This window comes from Hypanus sabinus, chromosome 4, assembly GCF_030144855.1.
Source record: "Hypanus sabinus isolate sHypSab1 chromosome 4, sHypSab1.hap1, whole genome shotgun sequence".
NCBI lineage: Eukaryota > Metazoa > Chordata > Chondrichthyes > Myliobatiformes > Dasyatidae > Hypanus > Hypanus sabinus.
The window spans coordinates 110,853,386-110,873,377 of NC_082709.1; the positions used below are offsets into that span (position 1 = coordinate 110,853,386).

The following is a 19,992-nucleotide window of genomic DNA, read 5'->3' on the forward strand; positions in this document are numbered from 1 at the left end:
TAATGTCGCATAACCATTGAGCATGAGTTGGAGGAAAAACATTTTTCCATTTAAACAAAAGCATCCTCCTAGCTATAAGAGAGCTAAAGGCCAAAATATGTAATTCTAGAACCCTAGGCCGGAATCCAAACATCTCTTAAAAGCCTGTAATGTATTTGTCTCTACCACCATACCCTAGGCAGTGCATTCCAAGCATCCACCATTCTCTGAGTAAAAACCTTACCCTTCATATTCCCCTTGAATATTCCCCCCTCTCATCTTCAATGCATGCCCTCTGGTATTAGACATTTCAACCCTGTGAATCAGATACTCTCTGTCTCTCTGTGATACTCTCCATCTATGTCTCTCATAATTTTGTAAACCTATCAGATTTCCCTCAGTTTCCGGTGCTGCAGGGAAAATAATCCAAGTTTATCCAGCCTCTCAAGATAGCATGTGCCCTCTAAACCAGGCATTATCCAATAAACCTCTTCTGCACCCTCTCCAAAACCTCAATATCCTTCCTTTAGTGGGGCAACCAGAACTGTACGCAATACTCCAGAGGTGGCCTAACCAGAGTTCAATAAAGTTACAACATAACCTCCTGAGTTTTGAACTCATTGCCTCAATAAAAGCAAGCATTCCATAAGCCTTCTTAACCACATTATCAACCTGTGTAGCCACTTTCAAGGAGCTATGAACTAGATCCCAAGATCTCTCTGCTCAGCAACACTACTATATGTTCTGCCCTTAACAGCATACTGTCTCTTTGCATTTATGCTACTGAGGTACAACATCTCACATTTTATTTGGGTTAAACTTGATGTGCCATTTCTCAGCCCATATCTGCAACTAATATATATTGCGGTATATTCTTTGCCAGTCTTTTACACCATTCACAACTCCACCAGTTTTGGTATCATACACAACTTTACTAACCCACCCAACCACATTTTCATCCAGGTCATTTATATACAGCTGTAAGAAAAAGTTGGTGAACCCTTTGCAATTACCTGATATTCTGTATTAATTATTCAAAATGTCTGATCTTTATCTTAAGTCACTATAATAGACAAGCAAAATCTGCCTAAACTAAACACACAAACAATTGTATTTCTCATCAATACTGAGTACACTATTTCAACAATCACTGTCTATGTTCAAACAAATATGTGAACCTGTGGGGTAATGCCTTCTGCAAAAGCTATTTGGAGTCAGGTGTTCCAATCAATGAGATGAGATTGGAGATGTGGGTTACTGACAGAGTCTGCTCTTCTCAAGAAAGATCTGTTTATGTGCACCATGCCTCAATCAAAACAACTTTCAGAGGACCTTGGAAAAAGAATTAGAGAGATGCATGAAGCTGGAGAAGGCTACAAAAGCATTTCTAAAGACCCGAGTGTTCATCAGTCCACAGTAAGAAAAATTGACTACAAATGAGGAAATTCAGTACTGTTGCTACTCTCCCTAGGAGTGCACATCCTGCAAAGATGACACCAAGAGCACAACGTGCATTGCTGAAGGAGGTGAAAAAGAACCCAAGGGTAACAGCAGAAAACCTGCACAAATCTCTAGAACTTATGGAAGTCTCGGTCCATGTGTCCATTATAAGAAAAACACTGAACAAGAATGGTGTTCATGGAAAGACACCACAGTGGAAACCACTGCTCTCCAAAAAAAAAAATCATCTGTACATGTCCCAAGTTTGCAAAAGGCCACCTGGATGTTCCACAGTGCTTCTGGGACAATGTTCTGTGGACAGTTGAGACAAAAGTTGAACCTTTTGGCAGAAATGCACCACCACTGTGTTAGGAGGGAAAAGGGCACTGCACACCGACATCAAAACTTTATCCCAGCTGTGAAGCATTGTGTAAGGAGTATCATGGTTTGGGGTTGCTGTGCTACCTAAGGGCCTGGACAGCTTGCAATCGTTGTATCAAGACATTTTACAGGAGAGTGTCAGGGTAGCACATCTATCACCTGTAGCTTAATAGAAGTTGGATGATACAACAAGACAATGATCTGAAACACGAGTAAATCAACAACAAAATGGACTAAAAAGAAAAAAAAAGCTTTGGAATGGCCAAGTCAGAGTCTAGACCTTAACCCAATTGAGATTTTGTGGCATGCCCTGAAGAGGGCTGTTCATTTAAGGTATTGATATAAGGTAAGAAATATTGATGAACTGAAACAGTTTTGTATGGAGAAATGGTCTAAAATTCCTCCTCGCCTTTGTGCAAGTCTGATTAGCAGCTACAGGAAGTGTTTGGTGGAGGTTGTTGCTGCAAAAGGAGATTCTGCCAGATATTAAATACAAGGGTTCACATTCTTTTTCCAGCCTGAACTCTGAATGATTAAACAATGTGTTCAATAAGACATGAAAAGTACAATTGTTTGTTATTAGTTTAGGCAGATTGTGTTTGTCCATTATGGTGCCTTAGATGTTGATCAGACCACATTTTATCAGTAATTAATGCAGAAAACCAGATAAATGCAAAGGGTTCACAAACAGCAGAGGTCCTGGCACAGATCCCTGAAGAATTCCACTAATTACAGACCCCCAGCTTGAATAAGTCCCTTCAACCACCACCTTCTGTCTTCTATGCGCAGGCCAGTTCTGAATCCAAACAGTCAATTCACTGCAGATGCCATGCATTTTAATCTTTTGGGTTCGCCTCCCATGAAGGACTTGTTAAACACTTTACTAAAATCCTGGTGACAACTGGTCAAGGTCCCAGCAATCTCACCTTTTGCCTCCTTCAATAACCTGGGGTAAATCCCATCAGGCCCTGGGGAGTTACCCACCTTAATACTCATTAGGAGGCCCAACACTTCCTCCTCTAAACACCCTAACGTATTTATACACTCAACACAGATCTCCTGGTCTTCCACGTCCTTTTCCTTGGTAAATACTGAAGCAAAGTACTCATTAAGTTCCTCACTTGCATCCTCTACATCCAGGCAAATGTTCCCCCTCCCCCACCTTTATCCTTGAGTAGTCCTATCCTCTTCATAGTTACCCTCTTGCTCTTGATGTATGTATAAAATTCCTTGGGATTCACCTTAATCTTATTTGCCAAGAACTTTTCATGGTCCCTCTTGGATTTCCTATTTCCCTTCTTTAATTTTTTTTTCTGGCTTCTTTATGTACTTCGTTTGATCCCAGCTTCCAAAGCTTTACTACTTTTCCTTTTTCTCCTTGACTAAATTCAGCACCTCTCTGGACATCCAAGATTCAGTTATCTTTTCATCCCAATCCTTCCTTCTAACAGGAACACACCTTTCCAGTGCTCTGTGCAATTGATTTTTAAACATCTTCCACATGTCTGATGTGATCTTGCCAGAGAAGAGGTGTTCCCAATTAACACATTAGTTCCTGCCTAATGCTCTTGTAATTTTCCCTACTCTCCCACAAAGATCTTACCTATCTACAGTTGTCCTGAAAATTAAAGAATTGTGGTCACTGTTTCCTAACTGTTCACCTACTGAAAGGTCAGTCACCTGGCCAGGCTCATTACCCAACACTAGGTCCAGCACAACCCTCTCCTCTCGTTGGACTGTCCATATACAGGTAGTCCCTGAGTTATGAATGCCCGACTTAAAGGCAATTTGTCAATTTATTGACAGACAGCTCCCGTGCCGGGTTGATGTCAAGCTCGCAACTCGACTTCGTAAAAAAAAACACTGCCACCTCCAGTTTAAATTCCCATGTGGAATATTGTGGAGGATCAAATACCCAAACCCAGCACAGCCCCCACTTGTCCCATTTAGCCTGTCTCAGTGCGATGGACTTTCGGACCTGGGGAATTTGGTGCGGTGGTCCTCGGGAGCTGGCGGAGCTCGGGTCCTGCCGCCCACAGTGTTCCTGTTCCATTGACGGGAAACGATCGTGATTGAAAATAAAGTGGAAATAATAAAGCATTCAGAAAGAGGTGAAACGCCATCGGTCATTGGAAAAGCATTAGGCTACAATCGGTCAACGATCGGAACAATTTTAAAGGGTAACGGATAAAATGAGAATAATGGAGCATGTGAAAGGCCCTGTCCCAATAAAAGCTACAATTATTACTAAGCAACGCAGTGGTTTAATTATTGGAATACGTATGTTTCTTAAGTGTTTTATATGCATAGAAAGGTAAAATATATACTATATACTAAGACAAACGTTTGACGCTAAATAATACTGGATGTACTTGTTCCGACTTACGTACAAATCTGACTTAAAGACAGACTCAGGAACAGAACTCGTATGTAACCCAGGGTTCTGTATTGATTTAACAAACCTTCCTGGATAGACTTAACAAATTCTGCCCCATCTAAACCCCTTACACTAGTTGATATTCAGGAAGTTGAAATCCCCCCATGACAGCAATCCTATTATTTTTAAACATTTTTTTAATCTGATTACATATCTGTTTCTCAGTGTCCCTTTGGCTGTTGGGGGGGGGGGGGGGGTTGGTCTGCAGTACAATCCACCAGTGTGATTGCACCCTTCTTATTCCTCATTTCCATTCAAATGGACTCAGTGTCTAATCTCTCCATTATGTCTCCCCTGAATGGAGCTGTGATATTGTCCCTGATTAGTAGTACAACTTCTGCCCCCCTCCACTTTTTCTAAAACTTTGAAAACCTGGTACATCAATCACCCATTCCTGCTCCTCTCTCAGCCAAGTTTCAGCATTGCTACATCACAGTTCCATGTATTAATCCATGCTCTAACTTCATCACCCTTACCCCTAATACTCCTAGCATTAAAATATACACACTTCAAACTGTCCGACTCACCATATTTGTTATTTCAATTTTGCCTTTCAGTGCATTTCGATGTGATCCTTCCCTTAATGACCTGGAGCTCCGGTTCCCAGACCCCTGCAAAACTAGTTTAAACTCTCCTAAGTAGCATCAGCAAACCTTCCAGCCAGGTTATTCGTTCCCTTCCAGTTCAGATGTAACCGAATCCCTCTTTTACAGGTCACCCCTTCCCCAGAAAAGGTTCCAATAATCTAAGAGCTTAAAACCCTATCCCCTGCACCATCTCCGCAGCCACTTATTCTTCTGTGCTATCAGCCCATTCTTCACTGCACTAACCGTGGTGCAGGAAATAATCTGGAGGTTACAGTCTCATAAGTCCTTCTTTTCAGCCTCTTTCCTAACTCTAGATGTTCACTGGAAAGGACCTCTTTCCCTTTTCTGCCTATGTTATTGTTGCCAATATGCAACACACCATCCTCATGTCTCTTGCGGCCCCAGAATCTCCTTTCTGTCCCCCAAGCTATTAGCTCTCCTATAATTACTTCAGGTGTAACCACCTCCTCCAATGTCTTGTCTATAATATCTTCCACCTCATGAATGATCCTGAGAACATCCAACTCCAGCTCCATCTCCTTGACCCGATTCATCAGGTGCTGAAGTTGGATGCACTTCCCACAGATGTAGTCATCAGGGAAACTGTCAAGTATCCTGATTTCCCACAACTGACAGGAGGAGCATTCCATCCTGACTACTACATACTTTAAAAAAAGACTTGCCTCTTCTTTACTGTCTTCACCTGGTCACACCAAAGCCTGTTAAACCAAAACATTCACACTCTACCACTGGCTGCTCCACTTGAGACTACCTTTCTTTTTCTTGCAGCGGAATTTAGCTCTGACAGTGATATTTTCCACGCCTGTGCAGCCCATAAGATCCAGCCTTGCCCGAATCTGCTCCTTTTATCCTCTGTCTCCTGACTTCCATCGGGCTTTTGACACCGACACTCACGCTCCTCAACACCTGAGCCTCCGAATAAAGACCAGCTTTACCTGAGTCTGCTCTTTTTATACTTGCACTCCACATGTGACACTGACGTTTTCCGTGCCTGCACAGCCCAAAAAGACCAGCCTTCCCCGAATCTGCTCCTCTTATCCTCTCTCTCCCGACTTTCATAGGGTTCTGACACCAACACTCACCCCCACACCTCAGGCCTAAGCCGCTGAAAAAAAGCCTCTTGTGAACGTGGGATGTAAAAGGTACACTCCCAAACTACTGCTTTTGGAGGAAAAACATCTTGCTTCAAATTGTATAGGTAAAATCCAAACAAGTCGTTATTAGATAGTATAGAACCATTCATGAAGGAGAAAATTAATAATTGACAATATAAGAACAAACTACGAGCCACAGTAAGTTTTTCTGCAGCATCCTATTTTTAAGTACTTAAAAGACTCACAAATAAAATTACAGCTGGCATTATAAACCACTTTTTCTCAAATGATAAAGATCAGCTCAAAGTTTATGATTTTGTACAACTCTTGAAAACCTGGCATATCTTTCAGGTATTCAACGCTATACAGGGGACCATGTCACACATATAAAGTTCAGAGGCTCAGTGAGTCCACATGCTACCGATTTAAAATTCAGGCATGTAATGAAGCAGGTGAAGGACCCCTTTCTGAAGTTTACACTTTCATGACTACCATATCTCCTCCATCTCCTCTTAAAGGTAGGTGTTTATTGATATCAACGTACAGACATTTTAATTTGTTGTTATCTCATCTGCACTGGTAAGCAACAATCATATACTTAGTTTCAGATTTTGAAGCTGCTAATGGAATTCTGTCATTTGTCATGTTGCCTAAGGCCATTTTAAAGACATTAAAATATATTTTAAACAGATGATTCATTTTTAACAATCCATTAATTTTTGATATTTTAACGTCAATCAATCACTCAACTTTTCCTACTCATAACCCAAGTCCTACATCTGCCTGTTTTCCAGTGACCCTCCTTCACACAAAATTCCTACTTAATTTGGAGACTTCTCTTTGACAACTGACAATATCTCTTGGTAGCTTATTTATAATGGCTGGCTGTTATCTCTAATCTTATACCTTTTGCTTTCTGCTGGAAACCTGGATTGACATTCAATCACAGATAGCATGAACTGAAGAAATGAATTTTCATTTAATGTGAAACTTATGTTAATTGTAATTGGGAACTGATATGAATCCACTTTGATGTGTATTTGTTGTAATCATTTATTAATGTATATTTTAGCTTGTAGTCTGTTTTATTGTATGCATACACTAAATTAACTAACCTAATTCCCTTCTGACTAGCTCCAAGATTAGAGCAACTGAAGGAGAATGTTTGTGATCTCATTTGGGAACCCTTGCCAGCAATGAAGGGAGATCCAATTGTTTACAGCGTTCAAGCCATGGTTGGCAAAGACTCTGAATTCAAGCAGGTAATGATTAGAACTCAAAAAAATTTAGCATTGCAAGTATCAGTGATGTTACAGATATAATCTCAATTGTTCCTATATGTAGTGTTTTCTGTTCCTATAAACTTGTTGATCTTTTTAAATTGTTATTTTACTTTAACTCATTTTTTGTCCCTTGATATACTATAGGCCTTTCTCAGACCAAGAAATTATTTTTTCATTGTGCCATTCAACTTAATTCTGTAAAATGCAGGTTTCTTTTTCCTCTCCTCAGGTGATACTTAAGAGAGTGTGCCCTTCCCACTATTAAGTGCCAAAAAGCTGGTGAAATTCACTTTATGTTGAATTCCAAGCTTCTGAGTGAGCACCTTTTCCTTGTTTTGGTATAATTCCATGCAGATTGAAGAGCTTTTCAAACTACAGTATTCTTAGCCTCTGGGATAGGCTATACTGGTTATCTGGAATTGCGTGTTGATAATGGTGATTTAAGAAAACATGAATATACCCTGTAGCAATAATCTGATACCAATTTAAATCTGAATCCAAAGTAAATTTGCTGGTTTCAGAGCAAAACTCGAAAGCAGTATGAAATTAGGACAGAGCAACGGGACTATAAATCTGCTGCTACTGAAAATGTGAAATTGGCAGATTTAGCCAAATGAATAAAACAAAAATCTGTTCTTTTGGTTACTGCATTGCAACACCACAGGCTTAATGGATGCAAGTACAATCTTGAATAATTTTAATTAAAATGCTAAAACTTTAGATTATTTATTTTTTATCATTACCAAACATTGAGAATCTTATTTAGAGTAATTTTATCATATTATTCAGTAGTTATGTGATACATATTTCCTTTTTGGTCTTTGTAACTAGAGAGGGATATTAAGCAAGACTGTTCGATCCAAAATGAAATGAAGCTAACCATTGTTTCACATAATTAAATTTTTCCTTTCTATAGGTAATAATATTAGAATGAATAGTAATATAATAAGCAGTAATTGTAATTGACCATAGTCAGATTCCACCTTAGTAATGAATTATTCAAATTTATATTCTTGCATCCACCATAATCATTTCAATTTTGTGAGAATTGTGTGTAAATGGATTTTAGTAACAATGAAGAGAATTCAGAGAATATTCACGAGAATGATTCCAGGAATGAGAGAGTTACCATATGAGAAACGTCTAGCAGCTCTTGGGCTGTATTCCCTGGCATTCAGGAGAATGAGGGAGGATCTCATAGAAGCATTCCAAATGTTGAAAGACCTGAACAGATTAGATATGACAAAGTTATTTCCCATGATATGGGGTTCTGGGACAAGAGGACATGACTTCAGGATTGAAGGATGTCCTTTTAGAACTGAGATGCAGAGAAATTACTTTAGTCAGAGGGTGGTAAATCTGTGGAATTTGATGCCACGAGCAGCACTGAAGGCCAAGTCATTGGGTGCATTTAAGGCAGAGATAGGTAAGTTCTTGATTAGCCAGGACATCAAAGGGTATGTATGGTGTGAAAGCAGGGGAGTGGGGATGACTGGAAGAATTGGATCAGCCCATGATTGAATAGCGGAGCAGACTCAATGGGCCAAATCGCTGCCTTCTGCTCCTAAATCTTATGGTCTTATTTTTCTGACTGGAAGATATTTCACCAGCTAACCATGAATTTATTCCCTGTATAATAAAGAGAGTGGGGAAAAAATTCCTTATGTTTAAGTGGGCTTATTCTGAAGTCTAGTAGCTAACACATAGTGAGTGATATGTAGAGTATGCTGTCAGTGGCGGTGCTGAGGTGGTGCTTACTGGTGCTATAGCACCAGCAGAAATTACAATAGCACCTCCAAGAAATTAACTGAAATTTGACATACAAATTGCAGCTGCTTTCTCTGTATAGTTTTGAATATAGCTTGTTTCTCCAGTTGATCTAATGACCTCCAATTACCATAGCACCCACGCAGCAATAAAGTCGTAAACTCTGTGCAGGTCTAAGGTCAGATCCACTCTACACTTCTGCTTATTCGTTCGTTGTCAATGTCTTGCCGTTGCTGTCATCACTCAGGTCAGTTAAGCTGATCTAAGATCACTTAAGGTGGTGATGTCACTCACATGAGAGATTGATAGTATACATACACTGTGCAGGATCCAGGCGCAGATCCGTGGTCTTGCAAGACTTAACAGATGCCACACGTGCACATTGTGCTTTTACAAGCTAGCGTGGGCCTGGCACGTGCGTTATTTTGGCCGGCGTGAAAAATGGATCGATTTTCAGTGAGAAAACTACCTCATCCAGAGGAATCAGTGGTGTCTCAGCCTGAGCCTGTCTTAATTGAAAATGACATGCAGAAAGAAGTAAGTGGAGATGAGGATGACAGCAGTTCATCGAAGAAGTGTGAGGCAAAGTAGAGGAACAAGAAATGGAGCAGGATTCGGAAGAGAATGTGGATGAAGCTGCTCTTAGTGCTAGTGAGAATACTGTTAGTGATGTTAGCCAGCAGCCTGAGGAAGGACCCCGTCGGCCTGCATTGAAAAAGTACCCTTTGCAACAGTTTGGCAATCAGCAAAGGAGTTTTATTCATGGCTGGTTTGACCTGTACTCCTGGCTGGAATATTCGATCGCAGAAGATACTATGTTCTGCTTTTCTGAGTGGAAAAGGCATTTTCTGAGTGGAGGACATGGGTTCCATTCTGAGTCTACCTTCACTGTCACCGGTTACTGCAACTGGCAGAAAGCTACAACAGCTTTCAAAACCCACCATGTAAATGCTACACAAGTTTGCTATGGAGGCATGGGCCGAATTCAGATTGAGAAAACAAGATGGTTCAAGATTAGGAAATATGCTTGATAAAGGACATGAAAAGATTGTCCAAGAAAATCGTGAGTCTATGAGAGCAGTGGTTGAGTCTCTACACTATACTGCGTGCCAAGGCATTGCTCAGCGAGGACACCGGGAGGATGATGGATCTGGCATTAGGGGAAACTTTGTTGAGTTGCTCAGTGTAATTGGGCAGTTTGAATAGATTGTATCTAAAAAAAAGAGGACAATCCTGGAAATGCAAAAAAAACCCATCACGATATCCAAAATGAAATTATAGGTATTATGGCAGATATGGTCAGATGTCAAATAAGTGCAGAAATCAAGGAGGCTGGACATTTTGCCATCATGATGGATGAAAGTACAGACTTGAGTAAAAAAAGAGCAAATATCAGTGGTGGTGTGGTATTTGAATAACGAAACAGTACTTGAAGAATTCTTGCACTTCACTCCAGCAGAAGGGTTGGACACAGAGTCGCTGCTTAAAAGCATTGGACAGACACTCGCCCAGTGTGTTATTGATAAGAGCATGTGTATAGGCCAGTGTTATGACGGGGCAGCAGTGATGTCCAGGTGCAATAACGGGGTACAAGAGAGGTTCAGGAAAGAGGTCCCGCAGGCATTATATATACGCTGTCACAATCACAGACTTGACCTTGTTTTAGTGGATGTTGTGAGTAATGTACAACAAGCGGGTGAGTTTTTGAAACTGTGCAGCTACTTTACTTCTTTTCAAACTCTTGCCCATGATCTTCTCATGAAGAAACAGAACTGGAATCAACTGCACAGCCCGTGAAGTTGAAGAAATTGTCAGATACACGCTGGGCATGGCAGTTTACAGCTTTGTGGGCTATAAGGAAATCACTCCCTGCCATTCTAGCTGCGCTACAGGATATTATGGGTCAACCAAATGCACGGAGGAAAACAAAGGCCAGAGCTGTAAATGGACTGATTGATGAGCAGTTTGCTTACTTCTCACTCTGTTTCAGGATTTATTCCGAGTCACCAAGTTCATGTCAGACCCGTTACAATCTCCCAGTTTGGAACTTTCTTCCGCTGTGGACTTGGCTCAGTCTGTTATCGATGCACTCTCAGCAAAACAGGGAGAGGAATCATGGAGTGAAATTCAGGCAAGAGCTAGGGACCTGTGCGTCAAGGCCGGTATACAGAGCAGGCCACATGAAAGGAGACAAGCCCAGTCACCCCACCAGCTACATGATTTTGTTGTTGAGCCCCAAACCGAACGCACACTTATCACATCCTCTGATGACCTTCGCAAACACTGTTTCTATCCTGTTATAGACAGACTTATGACTGAAATGAAAAGACAGTTCTCAATTGAGACTTGGGGTCTTCTGACTGGAGTCTCAGCATTGAGTCCCAAACACAAGCTCTTCCTAGACAAGAATCGTCTTTGGCCAATGGCCCAATACTATGGAGTGACTGAAGTGAACCTGACTGCAGAGCTACATCAGTCTCAGCGTCTGCTGGAAACAACAAAAGCAAGGACAGACAGTGAATGACACAGTGGAATTTCTAGCTCTAATGAGACCCTACCGCGATGCATTTATAGATTTATACAAACTAATCTGCATATCACTGATACTGCCTGTGACATCTGCCTCATGCAAACGGAGTTCCTCTTGCCTCAGACGCCTCAAAAACTACATTAGGAACAGTAGCGGCAATGCTCAGAACAGCAACTTGGCCCTGCTGGCCATAAACAGCCGGAGGACCAAGGCACTTGACATCCAGAAAATCATTGATGCTTTTTCCACCAATCACAACAACAGACAGATTGTGCTTCTCTGAAAACATCAATGGTGAGTGCGGTTGACTTTTTTAAAATTTGGGCCTAGACTAATGCTGTCTAGACTAATACAGTCGGCCCTCCTTATCCGCGGGGGATTGGTTCCAGGACCCCTCACGGATAACAAAGTTTGCGGATGCTCAAGTCCCTTATGCAACCTGTCTCAATCCGGTGGACATTAAGACCCGGTGCCAAAGTTCTGAATGCGCAGTGTTTCTGTTCACAAAAATAATCACAATCACAATTGAAAATAAAGTGGAAATAATAAAGCAATCGGAAGGAGGTGAAACGCCATCGGTCATTGAAGAAGCATTAGGCTACGTCGTTCAACTATCGGAACAATTTTAAAGGATAAAGTGAGAAAGGCTCTGCCCCGATGAAAACTACAATTATTACTAAACAACGCAGTGGTTTAATTATTGGGCTTTGGGGTTTTGATCTTCACATCAACCCGACATGGTGGAAAGTGCACTCGGGAGTGATCTGTCTCAAGTCCCGAGAACTTTCGTTCGTAAGCCCGGCGCCGAAACATACATTCTTAAGTGTTTTATATGGATGAAAGGTAAAATATATACTATATACTAAGAGAAACGTTTGACTAACTGATGCTAAATAATACCGGTTGTACCTGTTCTGACTTACCTAGTAAGAGAACTTCCGATTTTTTCCGATCCCGATGCACGATAATCCACGCACATCCTCCTGTATACTTTAAATCATATAATACCTTATACAATGTAAATGCTATGTAAAATGGTTGTTATACTGCATTGTTTAGGGAATAATGACAAGAAAAAAAAGTCTGTACATGCTCGAACAACAAGTGCTGGAAGAGCACTTCCGGGTTTTCGCGACCCGCGGTTGGTTGAATTCACACGTGCAGAATCCGCGGATAAGGACGACCAACTGTAATTATAATTTTGTGGTGGATACCCCATAGCCCTTATGTTTCCTGCAAATCCTAAAATATTACATTTACTGCTATTAGGCTTACTGGTTTTGCTTAGACTTCCAAGCGATGATTCTGTTGATTTTTGTTTCAAATTCAGTAGCCGAATTAATTGAGGTATTGCATGGTCAGAGTATGATTTGTCTAATTCCTGGTAAAGCCTTGCATCTGTTGTTTGCCTTATTTGACTTTAATAACAGTGTATCTTTTAGCATTGTCTGTCTATGTAATGCAAATAGCAGTGGACATTGTGGGTTAGTGTTGTGTTTTTCGTTTGAAAAGCACGCATTTGACGCTGATTGAGGGATTGATGCGTGATTCATGTTCTGCGCTGTGGGTTGAATGCTCTGTTGGTTTGTTTGTTTATGCTCTATGTAGCCCGGGTTGTCTCCGATGCTGTTGACACCATCACAGTTCACTTCTATATTAGACCTATCAATTGTTAATGCTTGTGAATCAACAGAGGCATTTATAGTAGTAACATAATGCTTGAAACTGACTTTTGAATGCCACGTGTCTGGCCTTGCAAATACATATTGCCATACAGTATATCCCTCAGTACCATCACTGAATAATTCAGCCCCACTGTAGCACCAGCAAGAAAAAATCTCTGGCACCGCCAGTGTATGCTGTCAGCAAGGATGGTGGAGTGTTGTAGGACAGATGGATATAAGGGTACGAGCACAATTCCCTGAAAGTGGTGATACAAGTAGACAATTGTTGCTGAGGGAGTATGGCATGCTTATCTTCATTAAATAGAGCACTGTATTGAAGAGTTGGGTTATGCTACAAGCTGTACAAGACTGCAACCTGCAATTGTGGTTAACAAAATATAGGAAGAATGTGATTAAGCTGAAGAAAGAATAAGAAAGATACATAAATTGCAGAGACTGGAGGGCTTGAATTATAATGCAAGTCTGGATTGTTTTCCATGAAGCATAGAAAGCTGAAGGTGACCTTATAGATGTTTATAAAATTAGACGGCATAGCTTTAATGTGAGAGGGTAAGATTTAAAAAGGATCTGAAAGGGCAAGATTTTCACACAGAGGTTGGTTGGTATATGGAATTAGTTGCAAGAAGGAGTGGAAGAGGTAGGTACATTTACAAAGTTTAAAAGATATTTGGACAGATAGATTGAAAGGAAAGAATTAAAGGAACATGTAAGCAAATGGGACTAGCTCAGGAAAGCATCCTGGTTGGCATGGGTGTGTTGAGCCTCAGGGCCTGTTTCTGTTCAGTATAAATTTAATTAGTGTAGATGGCCATTTTGTACAGTTCTAAGACTCAATGTACTACAGATATGCTGGCAATATGCAATATTATAACATTTCTACAAATAGCATATCAAGCAGTATTTTTAGAATATACAGTTAATGTTTTAGGTTGATGATCTTTAATCAAAGAGAAGGCGGTGATGGTTACTGATTTAAATTTACACAGAGGGGAACATAGAGAATAACACAAAACTATGGTAGGATGAAGGACAGGTGGCTGAATGGCAAAGTAGTGGTATAGATAGCTTTTAAAGTATAAATAGTGGGAAAGTTGTAATTAAGGAGATGGATAAAATATGAAATTATAATACAATGAAGTGAATCTTTTAAAAAATTAACTATAAGATTGAAAGGGTTAATTATCAGAAATTGTTGAATTGAGAAAGTGAGAAACTCTTCCCTTAAATTCATTTTAAGCCCTTTTCAGGTACGTGCTGATCTGTTGAACATTTCCAGTGTTTTCTCTTTTGTACTTACTCTGCAGTGTTTTACAATATTACTACTTGATGCAAATAATGCATCTTGAGTGGTAGTGATTAGTCCATTCATATATTACACCCTATCCTCGTTATATACGGGAGATACGTTCCTTGCAGTCGGCGCATAATGTGAATAATTATTTAAATGGAGAAAATAGGGATGCGTTCCAGAGGGCTTCCTAAATATGTTTTATCTATAATTTATTCACATTTTCATACCAATACGTCACAAAAGCAGTACCACAAGGCACATTCATATTATATTTCATCAATTTAAAGTAATATTCAATGTAATAAATCAGAGTAAGTTAACATACTAGGGTGTACAGTACTCACCAACAGTGGCAGGTGTATTCGCTCCGGGAGATGAGTGGTTGTTGTGGTGTCGGGCAGCTTTACGTGGATATGGTACATGGATGGTTGTGGTCATCAGGATCATATCAAGCACAGCAAGGGGTGAAGGAAGACTCACAGAACTCATAGAACTGCCAGCTCCAGTTTGAAGGAAGTGGTGAGGGTTTTTTGCTTGTCAGCATTTTGTTTTTCAGCATAAATTTGCTTGTAAGGAAGAAGGGTTGACAGCAGAGAATGACTGAAATGCTGACTCAGTTCTAAACTTGGGTCCATGTCCATCACCATTTGTGCCAAGTGTTCTGACTTCCACCATTCCCTCACTGTTGGTAACCTCCTGGGATTTTCAAAATCATCTGTTGCTTGCACAATCTGAGAGACAGTTTGCCATTAAAAAAAAATACACCTTGAATGTGGATCACACCTTGGTCGAGTGGTTGAATCAGCGATGTGTTAGGCAGCAGGAAATGCGCTGTTATGTTAGGATGAATGCTGTCCCAATGTGTAGGATGGGCTGGTGCATTGTTAAGCAACAAAAGAATTTTAAAGGCAAGATTCTGTTTCTGGTAGTAGTGCCCCAGAGCTGTGTTACCTTCAGCTGATGCCACGCTGTTTATAATTTCCAAATTTTTTTCAAGTGTTAAAGCGGTTCTCTGCTGCTCAGCTGATGGCCCAGGTCATGACATCGGACACTTAGGAGGCATAGTTAAATATTTCAAGCACAAAATCACTGTACTGTAGGTAAAGCCAACAAAAGTTTAAGAGTGCAAGATCGTGCATCCACAGCTTGCCAAAACCAATGCAAAACTGGTGGGAGTGAGACTGTGAGGTGTGTGCACGTGGTGACTTGTATTGGCAGGAAAGCAGTGCTCCTAGCATAACTGTTGAGTTTTGGATGCATATAAGGAGATGTTGGTAGAAATAGGTTCCTCGCATAACTGGGTCTGCATAGTCTGAAGACGCATATAACAAGGATAGGGTGTACCATAGGAGCATAAGAATTTGAATTTGGTAAAAAGCCAGTGATCAAATGCATTTTGTTTTGATGAAATATCATATATATTAAACACCAAATGTAATGCAGCAGCTCCCCTCCTTTACCCAATTCGGGGGAAGTGTTGCTGGTCTCCAGAGCAGCTTTGGTGGTATATGTGAATACTACCACTATATTCGGTGGAGATCATATTCTCTGTTGCTGTCCCCTACTCAGTCCACAAACTGAATGCAGAATTTAGTTTCCCCAATTATACAGATGTGATAAGAAATGTATAATAATGTGCTACATGCTCAATATCGCAGAATAATGTTAATAACATGCATTGGTACCTCTTTTGCAAGTTGGTAACTTTAAATTCCTATATCATCCCGTCTCATTCTTCATGTAAAATTTCATTGTAAAGCAGCATAAGCAGAAGGCAACTTATCCCACTCAGCTCTGTTGCTGTTATCCTTTCCCCAGCAATAATATTCTGGAAATATTATGGTCATAGCCTTTTTATTTCCCCACCTTTTTCTTCAGCAGTCTCTTTTGTTGATTCTTAAAAGTTGATATAGTTTCTCTTGCAAAGACTACCTGCAATAGTACATTCAAAGCCTATCAACTCCTTTGTAAGAAGTATGTTTCTCTTTCTGAAATTATTTGCAGTTGGTATCACCTTTATTTCAGCGTCCTCAGTATCCAGATATGTATTTGTTTCCTGTCCTCTTGACAAAGGCAAATTATATAGAGAGAAACATCAACCGTATTACTCTCCTCATTTGAGGTTGTTTAAGCTCTAGGTGGGAAAGGAATGTTTAAATCATGACAACCATAGCTAAATGTAAGACACCAGTTAACTTTGTATGATTTTGTGCTTTCAATTTTCTTAATTCTTTTCTTACTTTTACAGTTATTTGTTTTTTTACTTTCAGATATATAAAGGTCCAGAAACAACCTTCCAAGTTTCAAACCTCCAGTTAAACTGTGAATACCGTTTTCGAGTGTGTGCCATTCGCCAGTGCCAAGGCACTCAAGGGTTTCATGATCTAGTGGGCCCTTACAGTGCCTCTGTAACATTATATTCTCAGAGGAATGAAACACCAACCAGCAGCAGCAAAGACACTACAGAAGTCACAAAGGCAGCACAGACATTAAGTGATGAGCAGTGTGCTGCCCTCATCCTTGCATTGTTTGCGGCAGTCTCTGTTTTGATTGCTTTCATTGTTCAATACTTTGTCATCAAGTGAAAAGTTATTAGTATCTCTATGTCTCTCTGCCATGTATTACTTGTGTTGTAATATCGAATTATTGTTGTTAATTATGCTTTTAAATTGATGATGGTATCCAATCCTAAATAGAGGCTCGTTGCCAACATCTCAGCCATTGTCATGCCTTTAATCTTGCTTGTTAATGAAAAGCTGGCAATGTAGAAATAGTGTTCCATCAGAGATTGTTGAAAGTAGCAACAATCTATACAAGAAGTGACATCTGGTTAAGTCCAGTACGTACCATTTTGCATAGGACCCCTTTAAGCTGCTTCTGAATGTTGGCATGCTATGTTTGAAGTTGAAGCGTTATACCAGAGATTTTTTTTAAAAAGCTTTATTATAAGGGATCATGTGAAAATGTTCGGATGAAAGGAAAAAAATGATGCACTTGAGTGCAGTGTGCTAAATATATTGCAGGAACAGATATTGGCGGTATTAAATCTTGAGGAGTATGTAGGTAAAATTCATAACAGTTGCAACAAGAACAGTGAACCCAAACTGTGAAACTTTGAATCTTTGGTAGTTGTGCAATTCCTACCTCTTCTCAAATGTAGCCTAAAACAATTGAAGAGGGACCTCTTGGACTAAATTGCCAGTAAGCAAGAACAACTTGTGATTGTGTGGATAAAAGCTACTCAGCGATACAGTAGAGTATTCTAGTGCTAAAGTTTTTGTATCATGAAGACAAACTTAAAATGTCATATCTTCAGACTTGAGTAATTAATACAATATTATCCTACATACACAAGTTATAATGGATCATTTTCACTGTTTCACAGATTATATTTTGGGTACAATTTTAATTTTAGCAGCATTCTTTAGTGAAGAAATGCTTTACAATTGAAAATTAATAATTCTTCATTTTAAACTCATACTGAATGCAACAATTCTGTGCAAGCCTACTCAAGACAATAGTTAAAATCTTAGAGAGTTCCTGCAAATCCGTAAGAACACTAATAGCACCAACTATCTGGAAAACAACACTACATATTGCAAAGATAATACATTTCAGAAGGTCACATGTCAGCCATTTTGCAGTACTTTGCAATTTATGTGCTAATAGATATCATCTGGAACTCTGCCCCAGTGTATGGTGGGCTTTTATTGGTCCAATAGTTCATTTATACTTCCTAGCACCTTAAATGCTGTCTCCATTATTGCACATAATCTCTGATTAGAGTCTTGTGATAAAGATATGGATTTGCTAGAGTATTACATGTCCTTAAAGTAATATTGTTTTATTCATATACCGTGCAATGCATTCTAATTTTTTTTGGTTAGTCTCTTATTTATTCTAGTTATAGACATAAATTCCTAGGTTATTAACACTTTCAGTAGTGTGCGCTACCAGTTAAGTTGTGCTACAAATCACTTTGTTTTATGTGTCACTTTATTTGAAGGAAGTAAGGGGTATGTGAAAGTTTGATATATGCACGCCAACCCTGTACAAAGTGAACTTTCTGCATTGTCAGGTACGTTTACATTTCCCTTTTGCTTTTTAAGTTGAGTGTTGCACTTCAATGTTAGCAAGTGTTACCCAAAGAAAGTATACTGTGCATCTCAAGCTGGATGATTGCAAATGCTGAGTGTTTCATGTCTGATCCTTTCCTCTGGCCACCAGCTGCTGACAACTTTATGCATTTTTTTAAAGAACCAGGCATGATTTCACAGCAGAAAAAAAAGCTGCAAGCAGATCAGGAGAAGCATCATTTATCTTTCCAGGTATCCCTTAGCTTTATTTTAAACCAGTTAAAAATCAAATTCCCTTAAAATATCCCTCTAAATCTGCAGCCTTAATTACATTTTATGTACCTTGGTTAAATGATTTACCTGGAGTGGGATATTATTTCCCTATTCCCTCAATGGTTGCTTATTTCTATTGTGGCACTGGCAACTTTACTGAAAAGAATACACAAAATGTTTTGGCCAGCTATATTCTATAAGAAAATGTTATGTATGTTGGATTTTTGATGGCTCTATTTCAAGACAATGTGGGCTCAGTTTTAAAACATTCTGCAAAATTTGTTGTTGTTGTTGAAAAGCTGGAAGAGTTTATTTTGACAGTCAAATTCAAGTCCATTCCTATTTTTGATAGTTGCATATTATCAGTCATTTATAAATGTAATTGTACTTTCCATACTCTCATTGCAGTTTCCTGTATTGAGGGGCAGTGGTTTTTAAATGTAACAAAGCTTCACAGTTACCTCATTGATTGTACATTCCAAAAACTATGAAAACTTTGGAACTGTTCCAAATATACAGCATATCACTTATATTATGTCTGATTTAGTACTGATGATGTAAAGCTGCCATAACATGTATAGACTCTGAAATATGTATCTAAATCCAAATTGTAAATCAGCAGGTAATACGTAAAACAAAATTCATGCACAATAAATAATGTATGATTCTTTGCACTGCCTACTGCATGTATTCAAGGTGTTTAGGCTTTGTTGCAAGTTGGATAGGTTTTCAAGGCAGATGAAACTATTAGAGTAGAAAGTAACATGGCTTGCAGCAACTTACGAACAACTCCAAAATTGCTGTCAGTTTGATGACAAGATAAGAATATCAGTGAGTGCAGCTGTAAAAACTGGGCCATCAAATTCACCTTGACTTCTTTAAGATTATCTTTATTAATTATAAGTCAAGTATGCAGGAATTGAGTTGGATGTTCTTGATCAGTTGTCCATCAGGTTTTCTGATTGTTTCTACAATGAGTTAAATATACAACTAAAATGTTTGCAGCCCTGTCAACTGCATACATCTGGACAGTTGAATTTTGAAACTTTGATGCCTCTTCACACTGTGCTAATCATAATCTTTGATCCCTAGGTCTGATGAACCCAGTCTGTGGCGACTATGTTTGCTTGCAGGTATATCCTTAAAGT

At 39.5% G+C, this 19,992-nt stretch overlaps 1 protein-coding gene across 4 annotated transcripts in view; it reads left to right on the top strand.

The window, feature by feature from the left end:
* fndc3a (fibronectin type III domain containing 3A) overlaps nucleotides 1–19,515 on the top strand; it is a 241,776-nt gene extending 222,261 nt beyond the window's left edge. For all 4 annotated transcript variants that reach the window (XM_059967865.1, XM_059967866.1, XM_059967867.1 and 1 more), the window contains 3 exons: nucleotides 6,291–6,457; nucleotides 7,074–7,201; nucleotides 16,766–19,515. In XM_059967865.1, coding sequence (XP_059823848.1) covers nucleotides 6,291–6,457; nucleotides 7,074–7,201; nucleotides 16,766–17,080 — 610 coding nt within the window. In that variant the 3' untranslated portion in view covers nucleotides 17,081–19,515. The remainder of the gene's footprint in view (nucleotides 1–6,290; nucleotides 6,458–7,073; nucleotides 7,202–16,765) is intronic.
* Nucleotides 19,516–19,992: the final 477 nt, after the last annotated feature.